This window comes from Choristoneura fumiferana, chromosome 20 (assembly GCF_025370935.1).
Source record: "Choristoneura fumiferana chromosome 20, NRCan_CFum_1, whole genome shotgun sequence".
Classification (NCBI taxonomy): domain Eukaryota; kingdom Metazoa; phylum Arthropoda; class Insecta; order Lepidoptera; family Tortricidae; genus Choristoneura; species Choristoneura fumiferana.
Genome location: NC_133491.1, coordinates 11,332,826 through 11,357,561, shown reverse-complemented (window position 1 = coordinate 11,357,561; position 24,736 = coordinate 11,332,826). Strand labels below are relative to the sequence as shown.

The window sequence follows — 24,736 nt, the reverse complement described above, 5'->3', positions numbered from 1 at the left end:
GTACTATTTTATAACGTTACTGCCAAGCAACCATTACTCAAATGTCATAGTGTGAGATCGTTCTACCTATGTTTAGCTCTTGGTGGTCCATGAACAAACTACCAGCCTTTACAACATAACGAAAGTCTGCTTCTCGCGGACTCTTGGTGGCCCATGAGGGGTGTGGCGATTTAGTGACAAAATAAAATTGCATTTTCATTGTAACAAATGTCACAAGGGGGGAGGGAGGGTCTTAAATGATTAAAATTGAAGTGGCGCGTTATTCCTGGATTGGCATTAAAGTGTCGTAACGTCGCAGCAACCAGCGCCGGTGGCGATGGCGACCGCGGCGCCGCTGGCGAAGCGCTCGCGCGAGTCAGGCTCCGAGCCCGGCAGCCCGCTGCGCGTCGACGACGACGAGCCGCGCCGCTCGCCGCCGCAGGTGCACCCGCACGCGCACATACGTTAGTACACACATCTTTTCGTTAAGCCGAGTTTAGAATTGCGAGAAAAATCGTGCTAGTTGCGTTACATTACGGCGCTCGATTGACCACTACAAACTCGTTGGCATTACGGCCTCGCAATGTAATGCAACTTGCAAGATTTTTCTCGCAAGTCTAAACTCAGCTTTAGCCCTATAGCGATTAAATGCGAGCACTGAAACCGCTTGCGATTAATTGCACTGTGCTAAGTCTATCGCCTAGTGCTCATCAGTTATCGAGACTACTACACGAAAGAGACAAGGGTAGAGTAGGGTGGTGAGAAAAATTTACAAAATGCATAATTCATCATTCTCAAAATACATTATATATAATGGATTTTTCTCCGAAATTGTCATCTTTACAGGATTTTTTATATTTTATTAAATTACCATTTTAAACCCCAGCCGCAGGACGTCCACTGTTGAGCATAGGCCTCCCCTAAAAACGAGCCTACTCCTTTCTCAAAAGGTCGGCAATGCATCCGTAACTCAACTCATATTGTGAGTGTCCACGGGCGGCGTGATTGCTTTCCATCAGGTGACCCGCCTTCTCGTTTGCCCACTATATAAAAAACGTATGAGATCACTTTTGAGAATAGCTCGAACGACTGGCGGCTTCATTTTCAGAGTTGATTTAAAGGTATTCAATAATAAACAAGGATTGACATTTATTGTTAATAATTTATTAAAATATCCAATTAATAAGGTATCCTCGTTTTATTTTATAAATAAAATGATTACAAGATTTGGTGGCAAAACATCAACCCGAACAGCTTACAAAAAATAGCTGAAAAAGTGTATTTTGGCGGGAATAGAAATTGAAAACAAATACTTATACCATAAATCATAACGTATTTGTATGACGTCATACAAATACTTGTACCGTTATTTGTATGACGTCAAAGTTGAAAATTGACTGAAGGCACGCCCATCTGTCAAGTGTTAACTCGAATTAATCAAACTGTACAAGCCTCGTCCGCGAACAGGGATTGTCGGCCTCGTATCTCTAGATGGCCTCGTTTACACTCGGCCATTTATAACTACTCGGCCGGCAATCCCCTGTTTCGCGAAATTTGCAGTAATGTACTATTATGTTTGTAGCGTTCTCGCCAGTGGGCGCGCGGCGTCTTGGTCGGCGACGCGTTGCACGCGCGGCGCGCGGCGCGGCCGGCCGCGCGGGGTGCGCCACGCCGCGCGACAGCCGCGACCGCCGCCCGGGACGCCCGGGACCTCTGCTGACGCCGTCGCTGTCAGTACGTCTACACATGGCTAATGTAGATTGCGAGGAGTGATCTGATTCACTAAATCATTTGAAGCCAATAAGGATTCGAATCCGCTTAAGGATCTGACTCTTTTGTTTTAATCTTTAGATCCGAATTTGCCCATTGCTATTATTATGCTAAAGTAGCGTTCATACCAGCAAATCAGTGCGAATATAGGTTATACGTATTTAGAGCCTGTTTCACTGTTTCTGGTATGTATGTGATAGTTCTGTTTATTTGAGGAAAATAAACAGTGACCTTAAGTACAGCAATTTTTTACAAATGTCAACTCATCAGGAAATAGGAATTCATCAGGAATTTATGATGTAGTCGTTTGCCTTCGTGACCCGAGGAGCGAGAGGTCCGATTCCCGCCCATTAAATGTAACTTTTCTATCATGACCACGAAATATAGTTTTTAAAACTGGTTTCCTGGGTTACAGGCGATGTCTAGGTTAGAATTCCTGCTAAGTGTTGCTACCTATCCTGTTTTACCTGTAATGTTTTTTGTAACTGTTTACCTGTAGGGGCTGCGATGCTGGAGTCGTCCGCGCCGCTGGAGTCGAGCTCGGCGAGCGTGCGCGCGCGTCGCGGGCCGGGGCGGCCGCGGCTGCGCGGTGCGGCGCGCGCGCCCCCCCGCGGCCCGCCGCCGCGCCCGCCGCGCGCCCGAGCCGCTGCTGGTGCCGCTGGCGCCGCCGCCGCCGCCCTACCTCTAGCGTGAGTGCACTGCTGTGGAACATAGAAACCGTGTTATTTTGACTATCGTTAATTTTTAGAAAAACAGGCCAAATGAAGTTAGTCTCTAGTTAACTGTTACTGTTTAAAAGATAATCAAGAATTACGATAATTGAAAACAGTAAAACATTGTGTAAAGGTTCTTAATTAATGACTTTTTTAAAGTCCGTAACTAATCCGTTTTTAGTTCACACATGTAATGTAACAAAAGAAGTTAAATAAGCGAGTTTTTTTTCTTTTTTCTTTTGTGACAGGGCTATGTCAATAGTGAAATTTGTTAATTTTACAATTTGACCTTTAGATTTTTTTTTATTTATTTTAGAAATGACCGTGAAATAAAAAAGATCTTTATTCTCGAAAATATCAATGAACTCAAATTTACGGAAATCAAGAAAAACACGGTGCATAAGCCGAGATGATGATCAGTTTGGCGCTGGTTGCAGCCAATGGCTTTATCGGAATTTTCGAAACAAAAACTAGTATAAACGCCTTTGATGCCATAAGTACACTTTAGACATGGACCAACATCAGTAAAAAATCTAAATAACAATTATTGCGAAGTTTTTTTTTAACATAAAACAGACCGTGAACTCCTATCTCACCTGACGTTAAGTGCAGATGAAGTCAAAGGTGTATCTTGCTGGCTCAGTAACAGCCTTAACTAAACTTAAAATCCTATCCAGTCTTGAGTAGTTGATTTCGTTGGCGTTTCCCAATTCTAAATTATTTCCTTTATTGTTTCAGAAGATAGGAAAACCAATTTGTGGCGCGTACGGACACCCACCTAGTGCAATGTGTTAAGATATTATAATTAATTATACAAATCGGCCCCAGAACCGCTCACAATGAACATCTATTGTATTTTACCAACAGTAAATGTGAAAATTGTTCTAGCTAGATAGTTATCTTAAATGTATGTTTCATGGAACTGTATTTAAGTGGATGACGCCTTGCCTGTTATGAACACTTTGCCCAATAGATATTTGGCTAATTTTGACAGTTTACTTTAGGTAGCCTGTGCCACATATGGCCACGAGGTTATGTTTAACAGAAGCTATAATGGGAAATTGTGCGAATTTAATTTAGACACAGGCGGCCGATAGAATGTAGCATCAACCAAATATGTGGTATACCATCCTTAAGTTGTTAACTACCCTAAAGTTGATAATCGTTTGCATTTCATAAAGCAATCATGCCAACGTGTCTGTCAACTTGAAAGTTCGACTTTAGCGACATATTCATTTGATAGGAACTTGTTTAAAAATTGATAGACCACTTATTTGGCTGATGGTACATATCGCACTCCTAGGTCAAGACCTTCCAGAAGTTTAATGAAGTCTAAATCAAAAATTGGGTACTATTTTGAGTTCATATACTCTTGATCTAAGAGTGCGATGTTTTCGACAAAATGTGCAGAGGGCTAATTCAGAAATTGGCACGCTCAATTCTTGTAAATTTCACCGTATTAGTCATCCACTTCAATATGAATCCGTGGCGTTTTACCAAAATTATACACAATAGAATAATATTGTTTTTATTTAAATAAACAAGATGAATTAAAGAATTTTATTTTCAATGAAATAACGACAATCGACTTATTTATTTGTAAATTGTTGAGATTTTAAAAGTTAATTTAAGGTTGATCAGTACGTTGATGTCAAGTGTTGTAAATACGAGAGGTGAGATTTGTAATAAATGATGAAAAATTGTGCCATTGTTTTATTCTATACTTAGAAATGAATGGTAGCCAAAAATATGGCAGAAGACTTTCTTGTTTCCTCCATTGTTTCCCCTTACCACGGTATTTAAATGTGTTACCAGTGCCAATAGGAGGACTTATAAAAGACGCCCACTGCCATCTATCGACGGGTAGCAAAGTTACTTTCCCTTTTACAACTACAGTCATTGATCACTGTAAAGTAAAATGGTCAAAAGTTTGGCTCAAAATTCTATGTGCTTGACCTTTTAACATAATAAATGCAATCATGAACCAAGTTGAACTTCGTTTTTGCAAAAAAAAAAAACAATTGAAGAAACCTAAGGAAAATAACCAAATAAATCTCTAATCGGATACTTAGTCGTGCGAAATCGTCACTAACGACCTCTGGCGACATGGATCATCAATTAATGCGCCTGCGCCGCATACGAATGCATCCGTGACACGCATGCGAACTGCTTCGTGGATGTTATCAAATTCGTACGTTTGAAATACTCGGAAAATCGAGAAATATATAATTTTGTGTTGTACTGAGAAAAGGCAGTTGATATTCAATGTTTTGCATTAAGTTGGTGGAAAAAGAGCAGGTATGGAGCACGCTTTCCGTACTTATAATCATGTCCAGTCGTTGGGCATCTTTCAGTGATTGAGATAAATAGACACGGAATGTAAGCCATTTCTTTTCCTGTTCAAATCAAAGATCCATCTGCACAGGAAGAAATATTGAAAAAATTTTGCCAGTGCATCACTGATCGCAGTAGGTACTGCTAGATGTGAGAGTAGAAGACCTGCATGCTGTGCTCACCATTTGCCATTTATGACAAAAAAAGAGTATATAAAACACCCTAACCTTAGGGTTTACTTCGGAATGGTGAGGTTATTTAGTATGTTAGTCTCCTGACACCTACTCTGAAGAGTCCAAACAGCAGCTTTCGACCTTTCATTCACAATCGTTTGTTCCCAGACAACATGCCTTCTAGAACAATTAGCACTTTATATATTATAGGCACTTATTCTGTGTACAGCGAGGCCACGCGGCTCTTGTCAAATTACGTTGACAAATTAATTATATTCAAGTTTACCCAGTACTTACCGGTAGGTAGGTATGACTGCAAAAAAATCTTTACCACGGATTTGTGGATTTATGACCAAACTGAACTTTTAGCCCGTACGTGACGAGCATCATGAGTCTTGAATGATTTAGTGCTGATCCGAACATAAAAACACAGAGGTCATCAGAGCCAGTGTTCCGTAAAGCTGCAGTGCAGGGCTACTTATGAAATTCGAAAAAATCGATCTATCGATGATAGATATTTAAGGGGGTTGCTCTTCCATACAAACCTACGGACACCCCGCATAGCTTCCACGGACATGTTTTCTTAGAGGATTTTTTGAATAGTAAATTATGGATATGCTCTTCAAGCAAAATCCAAAAAAAAGTAACTTTATTGCATCAAAAGTGCAGCGTGATGCAGTAAATTTTGATGCATTTTACCATTGTATGAGTACAACTGACAGTGTTCGCAGCGAGCATGTAGTGACATCTTATATGGGTGCGTGAGTCAATGTCACAAAATCAAACTATTGTAAATAGGTATCGACTATTTCGTGTGGTCACGTGACCATCACCTTTGGCTCAGATAATACGACAACTAAATGAAGAAAGCATGAGATCACTGAGAGATCAAGTTCAAGTTTCTGAGTCTAGTATCTACTTTTTTGTTTTTAAATCTGTTATTTTCGGAAGTTGAAACGCCTAAACTATTATTTCTGATTAATGCAAGGAGGCAAACTGTAAGTAAGACAAAAATAGGTAAGTTACTTTTAAAATTGTCATTTAAAATAATAATTATTTAAGTAAAAGACCCAGTCCTCGGCAAAAATTATAACATTGCATACTTTACATACATTATAATGCGGTGCTTCGATCTAGGACAAGTGGTTTAAATTCAACTTACAAATTCTGAACAGATATTAGTTATTTACTCTTACGTAGACAGTAGCGCCACTAATTTATATAAAGCATATTTATTCTCACAATAAAAGGTGCTAGGTGTAATCACTAAACTAATTAGTTAAAAAATAAGGTCTACATTCAACATACATTGCATGTGTATGTATGAATATCAAGTTTTACAGTGAGGCTCAAATTCCTACATATCACGGCATTTTTACGGCCGCTAAATCTAGGCTCGGTGAATAAAAAGGTTTTCACAATCGAAGTAGTTTTCGTACCTTTTTTATTATTATAACTGGCTAGATAAGTAAAATTTAAACGTCATTATAATACATTTTTGTCACAACGTCAAGTCAATGAGATTGATATTCAAAAGCAATTATGTTTGAATAATTATGGTTTGAACACAAATCAAGAAGTCAAAAAGTTGGCGGACGAGAGGAAATTAGCAAGAGTGCAACTCTTAAACTATTTATGTATGTACGATTTGATGATGAAAAAATTGGATACACGGGTATGTTAATTTTATCATTTTTGTCAGAAACATTAATATTTGTTACAGAACACCAGAGGCAGGGCTGTAAGAATTTCATTCCTACTGGGTGGCCAAAGTATGGCTTATCGTGTGTACCAAACTTGTGGTCTGCAGCAACCTACTACGAAAACATACCAAATTTCCCTAACTCTTAGTAGCGTCGTGAACATTTTCACTCCATAGAAGTAAGTCGCTTCCCACCGTCTGTCTGCATATGTACGAGTATGTATAGTATGTACTCTATTATGAAGTGATTCAAGATTTATTATTTTATTTATAAGTGTGAGAAACGGCAGGGTTTGGTTTTGGAGCGTATGTATGGGCATTTCTTTCGCACGCTATGCAACAAGGCGAAGGCAAGGAAAATAAGTCTTTGTTAGGAGTGACACAAGTTGTTAATTTTATGCGTACATGTCTTTCCGTCGGCTCATCCGTCCGTCCGTCTGTTGATCTGTCCATATGTCTGTCCGTCTGTCTGTGTATCTGTGTTTCGAAGTGAACACTACATCTTAGTCCTATTTTTTTAATGATTTACCAACGCACACACCAAGCCTTTTATCCTAAAAAGCTGAAATTTAAGATAAGGAAAAAATACCTACATAAAATTCTACTGGTTCGTAACTATTATTTAGTTTTTAGGATTCCGTACCTAAAAAGTGCCAACGGAACCCTATTGCTAAGACTCCGCTGTCTGTCTGTCTGTCTGTCCGTCCGTCTGTCACAGGGCTCTATCTCTTGAGTTGTAATAGTTAGACACTTGAAATTTTTACAGATTATGTATTACTGTGGCCGCTATAGCAACAAATACTCAAACCAGAATAAAATAAATATTTAAGGGTGGCTCCCATACAACAAACGTGATTGTTTTGCCGTTTTTTGCATGATGTTAATAACGGCAATTTATTAATTATTCACAGAATATTTAGCTGTGTAATTACTTTAAAAATAAATAATTAAATTAAAATAAAACAAATATTTAAGGAGGGCTTCTATACAACAAACTTGTTTTTTCTGGCCGTTTTTTTTGCTAATGTCTAATGTTGTATAGATAATGGTACGGAACACCTCGTGCGCGAAACCGACTTGCACTTGGCCAGTTTATTTTTAATACCCAGGGTAGGTATCATGGAATTCAATGTTAAATTTTACAACTCTACCTCTATATCACTAATCTCTGTAAATTTGACATGCAGGCAGAAAGGAATAGCAAAAATCTAAATTCAATATCAGGATATTTTGAAAAAAGATAAGTATTGTTCACTAACCGATTTTAATGACGATGATGATGCTGATGATGATGATGATGATGATGATGATGGTCGTATGTCATCGCTGCCGAATTCTTACTTTATTCAATGAAAGACATGGAGAAACTTTGTCACAAAGACTTAATTCAGATAATTTGATATTACGCTGTCCGTCCGTCTATTTCTATAGGATTACTTAAAACTGAAGCAAACTGAAGTGGCAGTGGGCCGGCCATATCAGCCGAAGAACCGGTAACTGCTAGGGTAAACGAGTAAAAGCCTAGCGTGGCGTGGGACGCCCTCAGACTAGGTGGAGCGATGATCTTCACTGGGTAGCTGACAGTAACTGGATGAGAGTGGCCGAGGATCGTGCTCAGTGGCGTGCAATTGGAGACGCCTCTATGTCCAGTAGTGGGCTAAGATAGGCCGATGATGATGATGATGATGATGACTTAAAATAAGACAATAATCCCACTCATATTATAAATGCGAAAGTTTGTTAGTCTGTTTGTTTATTTCTTTATTACCTTTTCACGTCTAAATCGTTGAACTGATTAGGATGAAATTTGAGATACAGATAGTTTGAGTCCCGTAGAAAAACATAGGGTAGTTTTTTTTAATCACATAATTCCCGCGGAATAGCTATAAACGAATTCTACGCGGACAGAGTTGCGTGCAACAGTATGTACATTAGGGAATTTACCTACTGATAGTCTGATTTACGTCCTTATGCTGTAACTAAAAGGCATCGGTCACCTAGGTATCTTATAGTCTGTCTGCTAATACTATTTCTGTATTTATTAATGCACAATTCCTTTCAGATTCAATGATAACTAACTGCATATAACTTTGCCTGGAATTATTATATTGCTGAAGTAGCCTTGGTGCTGTCATGCAATATTCAAGGTGAAGAAAAGAAGAAACGTTTAATGTTGATATGCAAGAAATTTAGGAATATCCGACTGATTAGATTTATTTATTAACGCTGTGTTAAAAAGTTTGTTCTAAATAAATATGATGTACACAACGAAATAAAGTCTTCGTAGGCATCTTTCTTTTAGCGTTCCGTGGGTGGAAATTTTAGTGGAGCTTCTAAAAACAAGAATACCAACAGGTATGTAGTTTTCATTTGTTGAATGAAACTATAGTAATTTCAGATGATGAGATAATAGGGGTACATATATATAAAGTACTATAAAACCGTACAACTTTGACCTTTGATATAACTTTGCCCAAGTTGTAATTTTTTAAAACATCTGAAATAAAACAAAATTGACTGATTTGTGACCACTTTGTGACATGCACATTTCTAAATCATTTTTGTATATTTTTTTCCCTGTTGTCACGAATAAATCTTTTCTTTTCCCTCGATATTGGAATATTTCTTTATTCCTGACGGGAGTTACTTCTCCTTTTTAGGGTTCCGTACCCAAAGGGTGCCAACGGGACCCTATTGCTGAGACTCTGCTGTCTGTCTGTCTGTCTGTCTTCTACTGGTTCGTAACTATTATTTAGTTTTTAAGGTTAGGCCAACGGGACCCTATTGCTGAGACTCTGCTGTCTGTCTGTCTGTCTGTCTGTCCATCCGTCTGTCACAGGGCTTTATCTCTTGAGCTGTAATAGCTACCCGTGTGATGTCGGGTTAGAATTAGACCTCTCCATTTCTTCCGTGGATGTCGTAAGAGGCGACTGAGGACCGTAGGCCACAGGCTAGCAACCTGTCACTATTGTACCGTTTTTGTCAAACTTAAAACGTAAAATTGCTAAAAGTGGCTCCGAAGCTGTAACGTTTCGTGTGCTTTGCCTACCCCATTTAGGCATACATGTTTGTGTGTACTAGACACTTGAAATGTTGACAGATTATGTAGGTATTACTGTGGCCTCCATAACAACAAATACTAATAAGTAAAATTAAAAAATAAATGGAGTTGTCATACAAGAAACGTGTTTTTTCCCAGCGTTTTTTGGTTACTAGGCGTTGCTAAAACTTATAAGTGAACTGTTTTAAAAACATTGTACGTACGGAACCCTTCGTATGTACGAGTCCGACTCGAACTTGACCTTTTTTATCCTGCTAAGGCCTTTTTGTTACAGCTTATATTTAACTCCGCGGGCAAAATAAATATGAAGGGCAAAATAGACGGTATAGTACTAAAAAAATAGTCTTCTATTTATAACAGAAAACGAACGACCAATAATTGAAGGATTTTAAATTGTGTTTATGTATGTAGGTAAATTATTTGATGGTGTTACATGACTCTCATGCAGCTCGTGAATTTGCTGCTCTGTATGTATGTGTGTTCTGGTGTTCTAAGTGACGATTAAATATTCACAGAACAAAAACAACCAAAATATCTAAATATCTTACGATATTAATGTTTATTTGTTAGGCCTTTACCATATGTAATTTGACTTTTTATGAAAGTGTAGTAGGGAGGATTTCTGCATGACACACACACATGTGTCGCACAAACACAGTTGTCTTGCACTTGTGTTTGCGGAGTGGCAAAGGAAAACGTTGAAGTTATTAATATGATTCAATCAAATAAGTTTACACTTTATGACCTAGTCTCTATCACTTCGTGTTTGAACTGAAATAAGACTCAGAAAACAAGTAAACGATAAGTTGGGAGATCACTAATGGTATTTTTTCAGGAACGCGGTGAGGTATCAGCGGCAATTTCTCGTTACCTTTATCAAATACCTTGCTTGCTACCCTTTAAAGTAGTGATAAAATCAAACTTCTATTTCAACGCAAACAAATTGTATAATTTTATGACACAGTCATTGAAATAGTACATTACTGCAAAGACCAGTAAGTAAGCCATAAAGCTTGTATAGTGCTTTTCTCAAAAATTATGACGATGATGATGATGACGAGGATGATGATTGTTAGTGATGGTGACGATGATGGTCGTTGATGGTGACGGTGATGATGATGATTGTTAGTGATGATGATGGTCGTTGATGGTGACGATGATGATGATGATTCTATAATGATGATTTTAATGATGATGGTGATGATGATGATGATAATGATGATGGTTGTTGATGATGATGCTGATGATGATGACGGTTGATTGTGATTATTATGATGATGTAGATGATGTAAATAATATAGATGATAATATAGACGACGTAGATAATGATAATGATGATGATGCAGATATGTATATGATGATATTGATGATGATGACGATGATGATGATGTAAATTATGTAGATAATGATGATGATGATGCTGAAAACGATGATGATGATTGGGGCAGAACAAACATGACATGTACCTATGTAATATTTCTTCTGACATGTGTAATATTTGTAACACCTGTGTAAGTTCCTGCGGATTAAATAATTTCATTTTATTTCATTTCATGATGGTTAGGATGTCGATGACGACGATTTATATGATGATGATGATGAAGATGGTTGATTGTGATCATTATGATGATATAGTTGATGTAAATTATGTAGATGATTATATAGATGAAGTAGATGATGATAATGATGATAATGCAGACATGTATATGATGTATATGATGATATTGATGATGATGACGATGATGAAGATGTAAATTATGTAGATGATGATGTAGAAGATGATAATAATGTAGATGGTGATGATGCTGAAAACGATGATGATGATTGGGGCAGAACAAACATGACATGTACCTGTGTATGTTCCTGCGAAATAAATAATTTCTCACCCTGGAGATCGCATAGATCGATATTTACTTGACATCTTATTCCGAAACTTATTTATTATTTTGTCACTAGTAACGTGCTAGCACAAGTCTTTTCGCGATAGTTTTAATCTTCTTCTGCGTGAAACATAAACATTGTAGTAGAAAAATAGTAGAATTATTATATGTTCAATTTTTTTAACAAACGAGTTGGTGTTATGCTCTATGTCACAGGATGACTAAATATTGACTATCCATATCGATAATAATATCACTCATGTTTAGACTTTGCTCATGTCTAGCTTTAGAGACATTCTTGACTGAGCCGGCCGCGATAACTGTAGTAGGTAGTATGGCGTTCTTTTTCGAGTGTCATTGCTACTGAACTGTCAGGTTGCCTTACAGAAGAAAAGGAAACTCGTGTAAAATGACAATCTCGCATACAGATACCCAGAATCAAGAACCAAAATCAGAAGAATTGTATAAGCTCATATATTGATAATTTTTTATTGTGAGCTTACTTTTTTTAAATATGTGTAACTATTATTACAAATTATATATTTTTAAGCTTCTGGTACCTTGACTTTTGTATTTAGGACTATTGCATGGTAGGTGCACGCGGCTATTAGCTAGTTTTATAAGATCTCCGCTTACAAATTGTATCTTTCGCGTCACTGCTTTCATTATAGTGGCATCATAATAATGTTTGATTTTGAGTTTGCATTACATTATAGGCACTAAGTAAGTATAGAAGTTAGGTTGGTCAAAACTGTCTTATTGGCTGTACATTAATTTTCACCCAATCTAGTGTCCCAAATTTCAAATTTGTCAATTTTCAAAATCACTCAATATGCCTGACTGAAATGTTTTGAATGAAATCTGGGCCATATTGTCCGAAATAAAGGTCTTTACTTATTATTGTAATAGCTGGTTCAGATTTTCGATCACGAACCCATCTGGACCCGGTCATTTGAAAGGCATGGGACCACAGCCAACATATCTAATATAGATGAGATGAGCAGAATTTTGGAGGTCTATCCCCTAATACACTATAAGGATGTGCTAGCGGACAGGCCTCTACAGTTGTCAGATCCGAACAGTAATTCACATGGAGTGGGCTATGGCGTTATAGGATGCCGTATACAGCATTACCGAGATATGGAGTGAGATAACGGACACCTACCATTCCAATTTTTCCAATATCATATAAATTGTACTTTTAGTAGACGATGACATGCCGTTCACTAAATGGGCCGCTCAAACTATTGACCCCCGGAACAACGAGGTGTAGTATAATATAATGCTTCAAAAATGTGTTTCACATACTTTTATTCTGACCTAGAAAGACGTGTAATAGTATGTGATATTTTTGATTGGTTCGATTGCATCGAAATAAATACTTGAATAATTGAGTGGTTTCGGTGTTACCAGGTTCCTTGACCCTTGATGCGTGGCTTTACTGGTACGTCCATGAGGCATATGTGCTATATGACCAGTGATGTAAATAATGGAGTTGTTCTTTCAATAAATAATAAACTTTATTACATACATTATAATAATTATTTTTATTCTTGAACCACATTTAGATATTGTTGATTGACTGGACAGCGGGAATATTTAACTTGTATCACAGTTTATACCTTTTTTTTGTTCTCAAAGTATTAGCTGAATCTAATGCCGACGTTGTTCACTAGCAGACCTGACCCCCTGATCCTGATAATTATTCTCAAACGCTGTCTAATGCGACATACTGCATTTTACTTACCCCAAAGAAAAGATTGTATGGTAGAACTGCAACTGTCACAGGCGGAACGGCAGTGATGGGCCTGGTAATTGCAGCCTGCTCGCGTGCTCGGACAGATGAGAGGAATAGAGCAACAAAATAATTAAAAGAAACTGGAATTAATCAAAATACCACGCACAGGACTTATCACGCTAACACACACGAGTAATATTTACCTCGATGTTTCGGCAACATTACAGTGGCCGTGGTCACGAGTAGACTGAAGTGTGGGGTGTCAAGTCTGCCTAGCAGCGCGAGTCCTTCGAACTACCCGCACTTGGTCATTTTTATTTGTCACCCCACACTTCAGTCTACCCGTGACCACGGCGACTGTAATGTTGCCGAAACGTCGAGGTAAATATTACTCGTGTCTAAAAATATATTGTTTCCAAAATAGTTACTTGATTTATAATGCATAATATTTGGCATGATAATTGGGATATGAATTTACTGTACCAGCGGGAAAATTACAAATTAATTATACCCACTGCCCGGTCAACCAGACTAGTTAGCCGTAGATCCTACAGGCAAAGAGCGCTCAAAAAGTAGCAAAGTAAATACATTCCCTTTTTACTCTTAGTATTTGAGGACATGTATAGTTATTTTCACACCTCTCCTTCAGAAAAGTAACTTTTCCTCCCTGACGAGAGGGAGCAAAGTGGAACTTTTCTGTTCAAGGCTTTTCTAAGTATTTTATTGCAAATGCAATTTTTTGAAGTTGATAATTGTAAAGCCACGCCATTTTCTATGCTGGTTGTTCTTTAATAATATTTAGAATTTACTTCTTTCAAGTTTCTTAATGCTCGGTGTGAAAAGTTGTATGAGCGACTCGGGAGAAAAATTATTTTCATCTTGTGCGTTAACACTTGAATCCCTCATTACGCTCAGGATTCTACTTTAGAATCCTTCGCTACATTCTGGATTCTACAATAGAATCCTGAGCGTAGCGAGGGATTCTAAAGTAGAATCCTGAGCGTAATGAGGGATTCAAGTGTTAACGCCCAAGATGAAAATATTTTTGCTCCCGAGTGGCTCATACAACTTTTCACACCGAGCATTAAGAAACTTGAAAATAACAAATTCTTAATATTATTAAAGAAGCATAAGCATAAGCATAGAAAATGGCGTGGCTTTACAATTATCAACTTCAAAAAATTGCATTTGCAATAAAATACTTAGAAAAGCCTTGAACAGAAAAGTTGCACTTTGCTCCCTCTCGTCAGGGAGGAAAAGTTACTTTTCTGAAGGAGAGGTGTGAAATAGTTATTTGTGTCACAAGGGAGCAAAATGGTATAGAAAATGACGTGGCTTTCCAATTATTAACTTAAAAAAATGTATTTGCAATAAAACACTTAGAAAAGCCTTGAACAGAAAAATTGCACTTTGCTCCCTCTCGGTAGGGAGGAAAAGTTACTTTTCTGAAGGAGAAGTGTGAAAAAAACTATTTGAGCATTTCTAAATAAAGTTTGTACATTTGATTTGCGACTCCTATTTGTGATAAAAAATTGCAGGTATGTAGAGTGAACGATACTGAGTCGTAATAACATAGTCTCTCAAAATGTCCCAATTGGTTTGTATGGAAATTTCCTGTTTTGTTACCAAAACTATGGATTTGCGGTAACAAAAAAGGAACTTTCCATACAAATTAATTGGGACATTTCGGGAGACTATGTTATTTAAACTCAGTGAACGATTCACTCTATCTACCTGCAAATTTTTCCCAAATCGGTGTCGCAAATCAAATGTACAAACTTTTTTAGAAATGCTCATTTTAGCACTGTAGCTTGCTGTGACAAAGTACCAAACTTTTCAGCTACCTATGAGCTTGACTGCTTCGAATTAGGTTTGATGCAACATCTGTCTCCGATGATGACGTGTCAGCTAAACTGAACGTTCCCGTAGTCTGCAAATACGACGGACTATTTGCGGTAGTTCTAGTTCCTTCACAAGACCTTGAAGAAAGAACTGCGTTATTTTTCCGCCTTTGTACCTTTGCAAGAACTGAAGATGCTACTGCGAAAGGAACAAAGACAAAAAAATAAACGCAGTTTTTCCTTCTAGTCTTGTAAAGGAACTAATGCAAAAAAAACGCAGTAGTTCCATCGCACGAACATCCAAAGGAAGCACTGCCAATAATCCAGTACGCACGACTACAACTCTGCTGGATCGGATAAAAATCCTAGCAGATAATACTTACAATAGGTAGTTATATGATACGAATTGACAACTGTTTTCGACTCGAAGGTAACAAAGGGAGTGTAGATGATTTTGGAACTGCTCGTAGTCTTCGGCTGATTGTGCCAAATCATCGGTTATGATTATCCTAACAAAATCAATTTATAGAGATATGTAGGTACAAAATTAGCACGGGATAGTTTTTTACCGCAATTTGATACCAGTTATCGGCGAGTGGGTGAACTTTTGCTGTTATGTAAGTATTTCGTAAGTATTTATTTATACCTATAAAGGCAAAACATGGCCTAAAAATGCATGAGATTTGGCAAACATACAATTGGAATTATGGAATACTCCTTGAGGATCGCAGAGGTGCAAGAAGTTTTTTTTAATTCGAATACCTACACTACAGAATAGATTTTTTTCTTCAACGGGAGCGAAGCCGCGGGATTAAGCTAGTAATTATATATACGAACTGAGAAATCCAGATGCAGAAGCCTAGATAAACTCTTCGTCAACTCTTTTCATGGTTAGCAACTTATTAATAATTGATATTAGCAGCTTATGATTACTAATTCTCTACCAAAAGTCTTACCACAGAAATTGAGTGATGATGATGATGATAATTAGGTTAGTAAACTCTGTATGCTTTTTATTACCTCTTTTGATAGAAAGAGCTTACACGAAGCACTGTTCATAAAGTATTAGGTATGTCTAAAGGCACTGTTACACATGCTCGTTACTAGCATGCTTATAAGAATGCTTATGAGCATGTTCATGGACTGAAGCAAACGCGTTCACACTTGCTTATTACCTTTCCCCCTTCCACCCCGTCTCGAGCTTGCGACTAATAAGCATGCTCGATAGTAGCATGTCCTGTTCACACATGCTACTAGTTAGCATTTGCTCAATAGTAGCATGCTTTCTTGCTACTAAAGAGCATGTGTAACAGTGTCTTAAGGGACTTTGGCCTTACGGATGCCCTTGATAAACTTGATTGCCTGTGCATTTCTGTGCGTGTCGTACAAGGTGACTAAGAGCCCTGGTGGCAGCGCTCTCTATTGCTAACTACGAATTCCAAACTCCAGCTCTGCGGCGTGGAAGGTAAGGACAAACCACCGCACTATTTTCCCAAGAAACTCGTCCTGTACATTTGCTACCGATTTTCAACCGACGACCATGACCACATTAGCAAGAGTAGTAACTACGAAAAGTAACTATAAATATAACCTGAATAATAGCAAGACCATCAACCAAGACAAGAAACCGTGGTCAGAATCTTGGTAATTTCTCAATTTATCGTACACATATTATGAACACTTGAAAGGCGTTTGGCTCGTATTATAATATGCGAACAGTTATCCAAGACCCTGCTTCTAATTATCAATAAAATACCTATAAATTTTATAGGTCGTAGTAAAATTTTCGAGTAAAGTACAGTTGGTACAAAATTTCGTGACTCGATAAAAAGATGTGAATATTACTCGAAGGAGTACCCCGATCGGGTAGCTAAGTGTCGCAATAGACTTTCGCTAGCTGGCGCTGTCTATTTGAGTGTGTGCGTGAGCTCCTAGTGTCCGTATACGGCCGCAATTGACGTTCAAAGTAAAGCACCTCGTTTGCGGCTTTGGCGGAATATTTCATTTCGAGTGTGGGGCAAAAAAATCGGTTACGCTTAGATACTCCCGCCACTAGTTTTTGGTGAAATAATTCTTCATAATTTACGAAAAAAACCTGAAAAAAGGAACTATTGATAACAGCGCCATCTAACGGGACATTGCTCATGAGCTAACCAGGAGCAAACCCCTTAAGTAAAATGTTCTAAAATCCTTGAAAGTACCAAATCTGACAGCTGAAGTTTGTTTACATTTAGTTAAATACCTATCCAAACCAAGTATAGTCCATTCCTAGCCCAAAAAAATGTAGGAATGTATGATTAGGATTACTAAAGGCAGTTGTAGCTGCTAGCTACACACTTGGTTGTAGAAGATGACGTCTGTCCAGAAACTGGGACAAGAATAATATTTCGCCAGGCGCAAACACTCGCCGCTCTGAGAAGTGCGCGGTGTTTGCGCATCGACGTCTGCGGGCGAAATGTGTACAACTTCGGCGCTGCACGTATTTATAGTAGAGCCACACCGACAGCACACATCGACAGCGCGATGGATGAGTGCCGGCGCAGATCACGCCACCTTTTGGAGGCGTGGTTATGATCGCGGATACCTTCGCGAATTGCGCCTATGTAAATTTGTATATATTAGATATTTTTTGTAAATAAACTCTCTTCTTCTTCTATACTCCGATCTAATAGGGTGTTTTTCTTACTTGCTACCAAACATCCCTAAAGTGGTGACCCAACGACTTAAAGAAGATGAACACGCAAGAAAACCTTGGCGCAGAGAACCCTCAAAACGCTGCAGCTGCACCGCAACAACCGTCGAGCCAAGAAGTCTCCGGTATATCGCTGTCGCTTCGCGTCCCACCGTTCTGGCGCGACCAACCGCTCCTGTGGTTCTGCAGCTTTGAAGCAGCCACCGCCGACCTCAAACGAAGCCAGGCCCAGCTCGCCCAAATGGTGATCGCGCAGCTCGAGAAGCAGGATATTCAAAATATCGCCGACCTCATCTACCAGCCGCCGGAAGCAGATTATTACAAGGCAATCAAGGACCGCCTCATCTCGCTGTATGAGGAATCGAACAGCGCTCAAACCAAAAAGCTCTTGTCGCAAGTGGAGCTCGGAGATCAAAAACCTAGCCAGTTGCTAAGGCGGATGCAGCAACTTAATAAGGACAAATTCCCCGAAAGTACCATCAAAATGATGTGGCTCGAACACCTGCCGCCACACATCCGTTCCGTGCTTGCTGTCAGTGAAGCTTTCAAGATGAAGACAACGCTCGAAGACCTGGCCTTGCTCGCGGACAAAATGATGGAAGTCCACACATCGTCCCAAGACATCGCTGCCATTTCAACACCAACCGCCCCGTTACCGCCACCGCCACCGCCTCCCGCGCAGCCATATTACCAGCAACAACCAGCAATTGACACACAGTTCCTCGTCAGCGAAATTAGAAGGCTATCCCTGGAAGTCGCTGAGCTGCGGGCACGACCGCAAGACAATCAGCACAGCAGCCGCCCTCGCCGCCGCTTCCAGTCACGGTCCCGTAACGCATCGCAAAACCGAAGCCGCCCAAACTCGCCCATGCCGTATTGTTACTACCATCGTCGCTACGGCATGGACGCTAAGAAATGCCAATCGCCGTGCAGTTTCAAGCCCATCGTCGTCATGCCGGAAAACTAAAACTAACGCTGGCTGCGGCGGGATCCGGCGTTAATGAGCACTCACACCGCTTATTTGTCACGGACAAAAAATCAAAATTGTCTTTCCTGGTAGACACGGGCGCAAATATTTCCGTCCTACCTAAGAGCAAAGGTGTAGCCGCCCAACCGCTACCGTTCGAGTTATACGCAGCCAACAACACAACTATACCTACGTATGGCGAAAAAACGCTCGAATTGGATCTCAACTTACGCCGCCCATACAAGTGGAAATTCATCATCGCTGCTGTGTCAAAACCAATCATCGGAGCCGACTTTTTGAATCATCACCACCTCATAGTCGACGTAAAAAACAGAAGACTGATCGACGGCAAAACACAACTGATAACTAACGCCCAACTAAGTACTGCGAACATACCTACAGTTCGCAGTATAGACGTCGGGCATAGTTACCACAGTATACTCGCTGATTTTCCCGGAATTACAAGAATCACGTCTATGAAGCTCAGTCCTAAACATTCCGTCGAACACGTGATTGAAACCACTGGCCAGCCGATCTACTGCCGCGCGCGCCCTGTTGCCCCGCACCGCTACGAACAAGTCAAGAAAGAATTCGAGAATATGGTACAACAAGGTCTCTGCAGGCCCAGCAAGAGCCCGTGGTCGTCGCCTCTACACATCGTGCCTAAGAAGAGCGGAGAGCTACGTGTGTGTGGTGATTACAGAAGGCTCAACAGCATCACCAAGCCCGACCGGTACCCCATTCCACGTATCAAAGATTTTACCTACCAACTCGCCGGTAAAACCATCTTTTCTACGCTTGACTTGAATCGTGCCTACCAACAGCTGCCCGTCGCCGAACAAGACGTAGAAAAAACGGCCATAATAACGCCCTTCGGCCTATTTGAGTTCCCGCGGATGTGCCCCGGCCTGAAGAACGCCGGCCAAACATTCCAAAGATTTATTCACGAGGTGCTCCGAGGACTCGATTTTGTGTACCCGTTCGTTGACGACCTCCTACTTGCCTCTACCGACGAAGAAGAGCACAAAAATCATTTACGCACTGTGCTAGAACGACTCGACGAATACGGAATAACAATAAATCCGTCAAAGTGCGTATTCGGCCAGCCCAAGGTCAGATTTCTCGGCTACGAAGTCACGAGCGAAGGTATTATGCCGCCACAAGACAAAGTCGAAGCAATCATCAACTATCCGAGACCTCAAACAATCGAAGAATTACGTCGATTCCTCGGAATGATAAATTTCTACCGCGAGAACATAAAAAACGCCGCCAGTACACAAGCACCGCTCAACAAGTTTCTCCACAATACGAAGAAAAGAGACAAAACACAAATCGAGTGGACCGACGTAGCGACGCAAGCATTCGAAGCATGTAAAACCAGCATCAAAAACGCAGCTTTACTTGCACACCCGATGCATCACGCTGCAATTGCGATTTTCTGCGACGCGAGCGGAAACTGTGCTGGCAGCGTTATACAACAATATGTAAACAACACCTGGCAGCCCCTTGGTTTTTTCTCAAAGAAATTCACCGACGCCCAGACTCGATACAGCACATACGATCGAGAGCTACTCGCCATCTACATGTCAGTCAAACACTTCCGAAAAATATTCGAGGGGCGAGAAATAACAATATTTACCGACCACAAACCGCTTACATTCGCATACACAAAGACTAGTGCAAGCAGCGAATCGCCTAGACGCACCCGCCAACTACTTTACATAAGCGAGTTTACGACCGACATACGCTATGTACGCGGAGAAGAAAACGCCGCAGCTGACGCGCTATCGCGAGTCGAAACAATCAGCTGTCCAACACCATTCAACTTCACCGAGCTAGCCGACGCGCAAGAACGAGACAACGCTATCCAACCTCTCCTTCAGCAAAACAACCTAAAACTGAAACACGTAACTCTGCCTGGATCCGACATTAAATTACTGTGTGAAACCTCTACCGCCGACGTTCGAATATACCTGCCAAAGGAATTTCGACGTACCGCATTCGACTGTACACACAACATAAGTCATCCTGGAATACGTACAACAAGAAAAATGATGTCACGCAAGTACTTCTGGCCTTCAATGAACAGCGACGTCGGGAGTTGGGCTAAAACATGCATCCCGTGCCAGCGAGCGAAAGTACAGAGACATACCGCAAGTCCTGTATCATCGTTCCAACCTACTGGCCGCTTCGATCATATACACATAGACATAGTCGGCCCGCTACCTACCGCACCCGATGGAAATCGCTACCTCGTTACGCTAATCGATCGCGCAACTCGATGGCCCGAAGCTTACCCTGTCCAGGAAATCACTGCAGAAGAAGTCGCCAAGGTCGTTTATCAAAGCTGGATATCTCGATTCGGATGTCCAACGACAATGACTACCGACCAAGGACGCCAGTTCGAGAGCCGAGTTTTCGCACATTTATCGCGATTACTCGGTATCGAAAAAACTCGTACTACCCCGTATCACCCACAGTGCAACGGAGCCCTAGAACGCTGGCACCGCCAATTGAAAGCAGCACTAAAAGCCAGACTTTTATCAACCACGAGCTGGATAAATGAATTGCCTACAGTGCTACTCGGCGTGCGCGCCGCGCTCCGCAGCGACACCGGTGTCAGCGCCGCGCAACTTACCTACGGCTGCAACATAAGACTGCCCGGCGATTTTCTGTCAGCTGAAACAAACAATGACGTTACGATGGACAGTGCCTACGTCGAAAACCTGCGTGAAACTATCAAACGGCTGAAACCAATACCTAGTCAATCGCACAATAACAACCGAGCGATATTCGTACACCGCGACCTAGGTACCTGCGAGTACGTGTTCGTACGAGTCGACGCAGTACGAAAACCACTGCAAGCACCGTACGAAGGCCCCTATCGCATCCTGAAACGCACTGAAAAAGTTTTCACCGTCCAGCTACCAGATAGAAGCGCAAATATCTCAATCGACCGACTGAAGCCTGCGTACACCGTTGCCGAGGAAAACGATAACACGCCGACACCGAGCACTGTAACACAGAATACCGCACCGAAAACCACAACGACACAACCACAGTCACCGCCGTCACTGCAAGTCCAAGTTCAACAATCTTCAAGCACAAGCACAGCTGATCCTCCAAGAGTGACTCGCCGCGGCCGAGAAATTCGCCTTCCGGTACGCTTCGCTAGAGGAGGAGCCCTGTAGCTGCTAGCTACACACTTGGTTGTAGAAGATGACGTCTGTCCAGAAACTGGGACAAGAATAATATTTCGCCAGGCGCAAACACTCGCCGCTCTGAGAAGTGCGCGGTGTTTGCGCATCGACGTCTGCGGGCGAAATGTGTACAACTTCGGCGCTGCACGTATTTATAGTAGAGCCACACCGACAGCACACATCGACAGCGCGATGGATGAGTGCCGGCGCAGATCACGCCACCTTTTGGAGGCGTGGTTATGATCGCGGATACCTTCGCGAATTGCGCCTATGTAAATTTGTATATATTAGATATTTTTTGTAAATAAACTCTCTTCTTCTTCTATACTCCGATCTAATAGGGTGTTTTTCTTACTTGCTACCAAACATCCCTAAACAGTTATAGAGTCTCGCGAGTAATATTGCCTTTGGAAGGGTTCCGGGGAGCGGAAAGTTTGGGAATCTTTGATCTAAGCGTTTTTATTACAATTGCACGATTACGCGTGCATCGTGTTCATTGCTGACATTGTGCAGCTAAATGTCACATTACGCATGCGGATGGTACAGTCGAGGCCATAAATATACAACTATAGCGTCAAATATAGGTTATGTACCTAACCTAACCTACCTATAATATAGGTATATTATGTCGCAGGGGAACGGCCAAAACAGTCGCAAGTTACATAGCAGTTGAAATACAGTCCGTCTGCAATCGCCAAAAATAGGTCGAATTCGCTTTTAAAATTCGGCCATAACAAATAAGAAACATGTGGAGTGAAATCAAATAAAATCTTGTAAAATGCGCGAGTAGAAAAACAGCATTCTTCCGTCGCGGGCGGGCTTTATGGTTCGCTAAACACGTCAATTAGTATGCCGTACGCGACACTGCTGCAGTTCCGTTCCGACAAGCGACAAGCTTTTGTCTGACGTTTGGGATGTTTGAGCATTACTTTGTAGTTTTTATTTATTTATTATTCTACTGGAAGGCAAACGAGCAAGTGGGTCACCTGATGATAAGAGATCACCACCGCCCATAGATACCTGCAACACCAGGGGATTGCAGATGCGTTGCCAACCTAGAGGCCTAAGATGGGATACCTCAAGTGCCAGTAATTTCACCGGCTGTCTTACTCTCCACGCCGAAACAGAACAGTGCAAGCACTGCTGCTTCACGGCAGGATTAGCGAGCAAGATGGTGGTAGCAATCCGGGCAGACCTTGCACAAGGTCCTACCACCTGCAAACCTACAATTAAAAGTGGAAATTTAATATCCCCGTTCATTTTTAGTTTTTCGTACCTAGTCCTAAAAGGAACTGTTACCTATGGGTTCGCTATGTCCAGATGTCCGTCCGTTTGCGGATTAGCTTAGAGAATATTAGTGCTAGAAAGCTGAAATTTTGCATAACGATAAGGAAAAAGTCCTGACAGATTTTTTTTTTCGGAATAAATTGTTTTTGGTGTTTCCCCTAATCATAATGTGGGGATGATTTTTTTTTCTCCTTTTTAACCCATGGGCGTGTCGCCGTGGGCATGTCGTTGGTTAGGTTTGCTAACATACCTACCCGTATTTTTCACTTTAGGAATTCGTTTTAAAATATTAAACTTTAAAGTGCTAATTTACTTATTATAAGAGTGAACTCTACAAGCTAAATCATTGGCTTAAAATATTTTTTTAATTAAATGGCAATGGTATAAATTTAAAACGAATTTAATTTGTTGCATAAATTTAAAACGAATTTAATCTGTTGCATTGTATGTTTTTTTATGACTTTACTTATGATTGATTTCAGGAAGAAATCATAGGTAGTTCTGAAATATGCAGCTTTCCGCCTCATCAGTAAACATAACTCTGCGACTAATGCGAATGAAATCATGTTCACATTGACTAGCTCATCAAATAGATTAGCAATCAAAATCCTCATGGTTAATGCAATGGTGTTGCGGCTAACAATTAGATGCGGAAACGTCGTGCGCGCGGGCGCCAGCGCGTGCGCAGGTTAGTAAATGGATGCGCGTGAAACGGGGGCGCAAGTTATAAAACAGTAGCGACAAAAAATGAAGCCGTGGTGGTCTAGTAGTTTGACCTTAGACCTCCAAAGCAGAGGATCGGAGGTTCAAACCCCGGCTCGCACCTCTGAGTTTTTTCGCATTTCTTGTGCGAAATTACATTTGAAATTTAACATTTTACGGGGAAGGAAAACATCGTTAAGAATCCTGCACATACCTGCGAGCAATTCATTGGTGTGTGTGAAGTTCCCAATCCGCACTGGGCCCGCGTGGGAACTACGGTTCAAGTCCTCTCATCCTGAATTGAATTTTGTATAATATCCATATTTCACTCAATGTACCTAATGTGGGGTGGAGGCCTCAACGAATATTCTTTTTAGATTTTATGACTTTTGTAAAGTTAACACAGTTGCACACCAATTAAATTGGTAATAAAAATAAATATTTACTCGTAACAACAGAAATGTTTTGACAAGTTGTTTTTTTTTTTTCAGTATAAAGTGAATTTTTGTAACTAATGTGAGTAGTGCGAATATTGTCAAAAGATAATTCCAATTTTTTTTTTCTCATGAAAAGGAATAAATTAAAAAAAAAATCGTCGTGTCGCGAAAAAATGAATGGTAGGTACATTTTAAACTGACAATTCTTTTGCTTTTATTTTGCACCACAACCGCCGCGACTTCTCGCCAAAATTGCAACA

General features: G+C 40.5%; 2 protein-coding genes across 2 annotated transcripts in view; both read left to right on the top strand.

The window, feature by feature from the left end:
- LOC141439421 (chromatin-remodeling ATPase INO80-like) overlaps positions 1–119 on the top strand; it is a 29,009-nt gene extending 28,890 nt beyond the window's left edge. Inside the window, 1 exon segment of the mRNA XM_074103709.1 lies at positions 51–119. Within this exon segment, the coding sequence (XP_073959810.1) occupies positions 51–119 (69 nt within the window).
- A 17,804-nt stretch (positions 120–17,923) lies between these two features.
- Positions 17,924–18,850, top strand: LOC141439420 (uncharacterized). The gene has a single exon (XM_074103708.1). It carries the CDS (start codon positions 17,924–17,926, stop codon positions 18,848–18,850), a length of 927 nt encoding a protein of 308 aa, XP_073959809.1.
- The last annotated feature ends 5,886 nt before the right edge of the window (positions 18,851–24,736 follow it).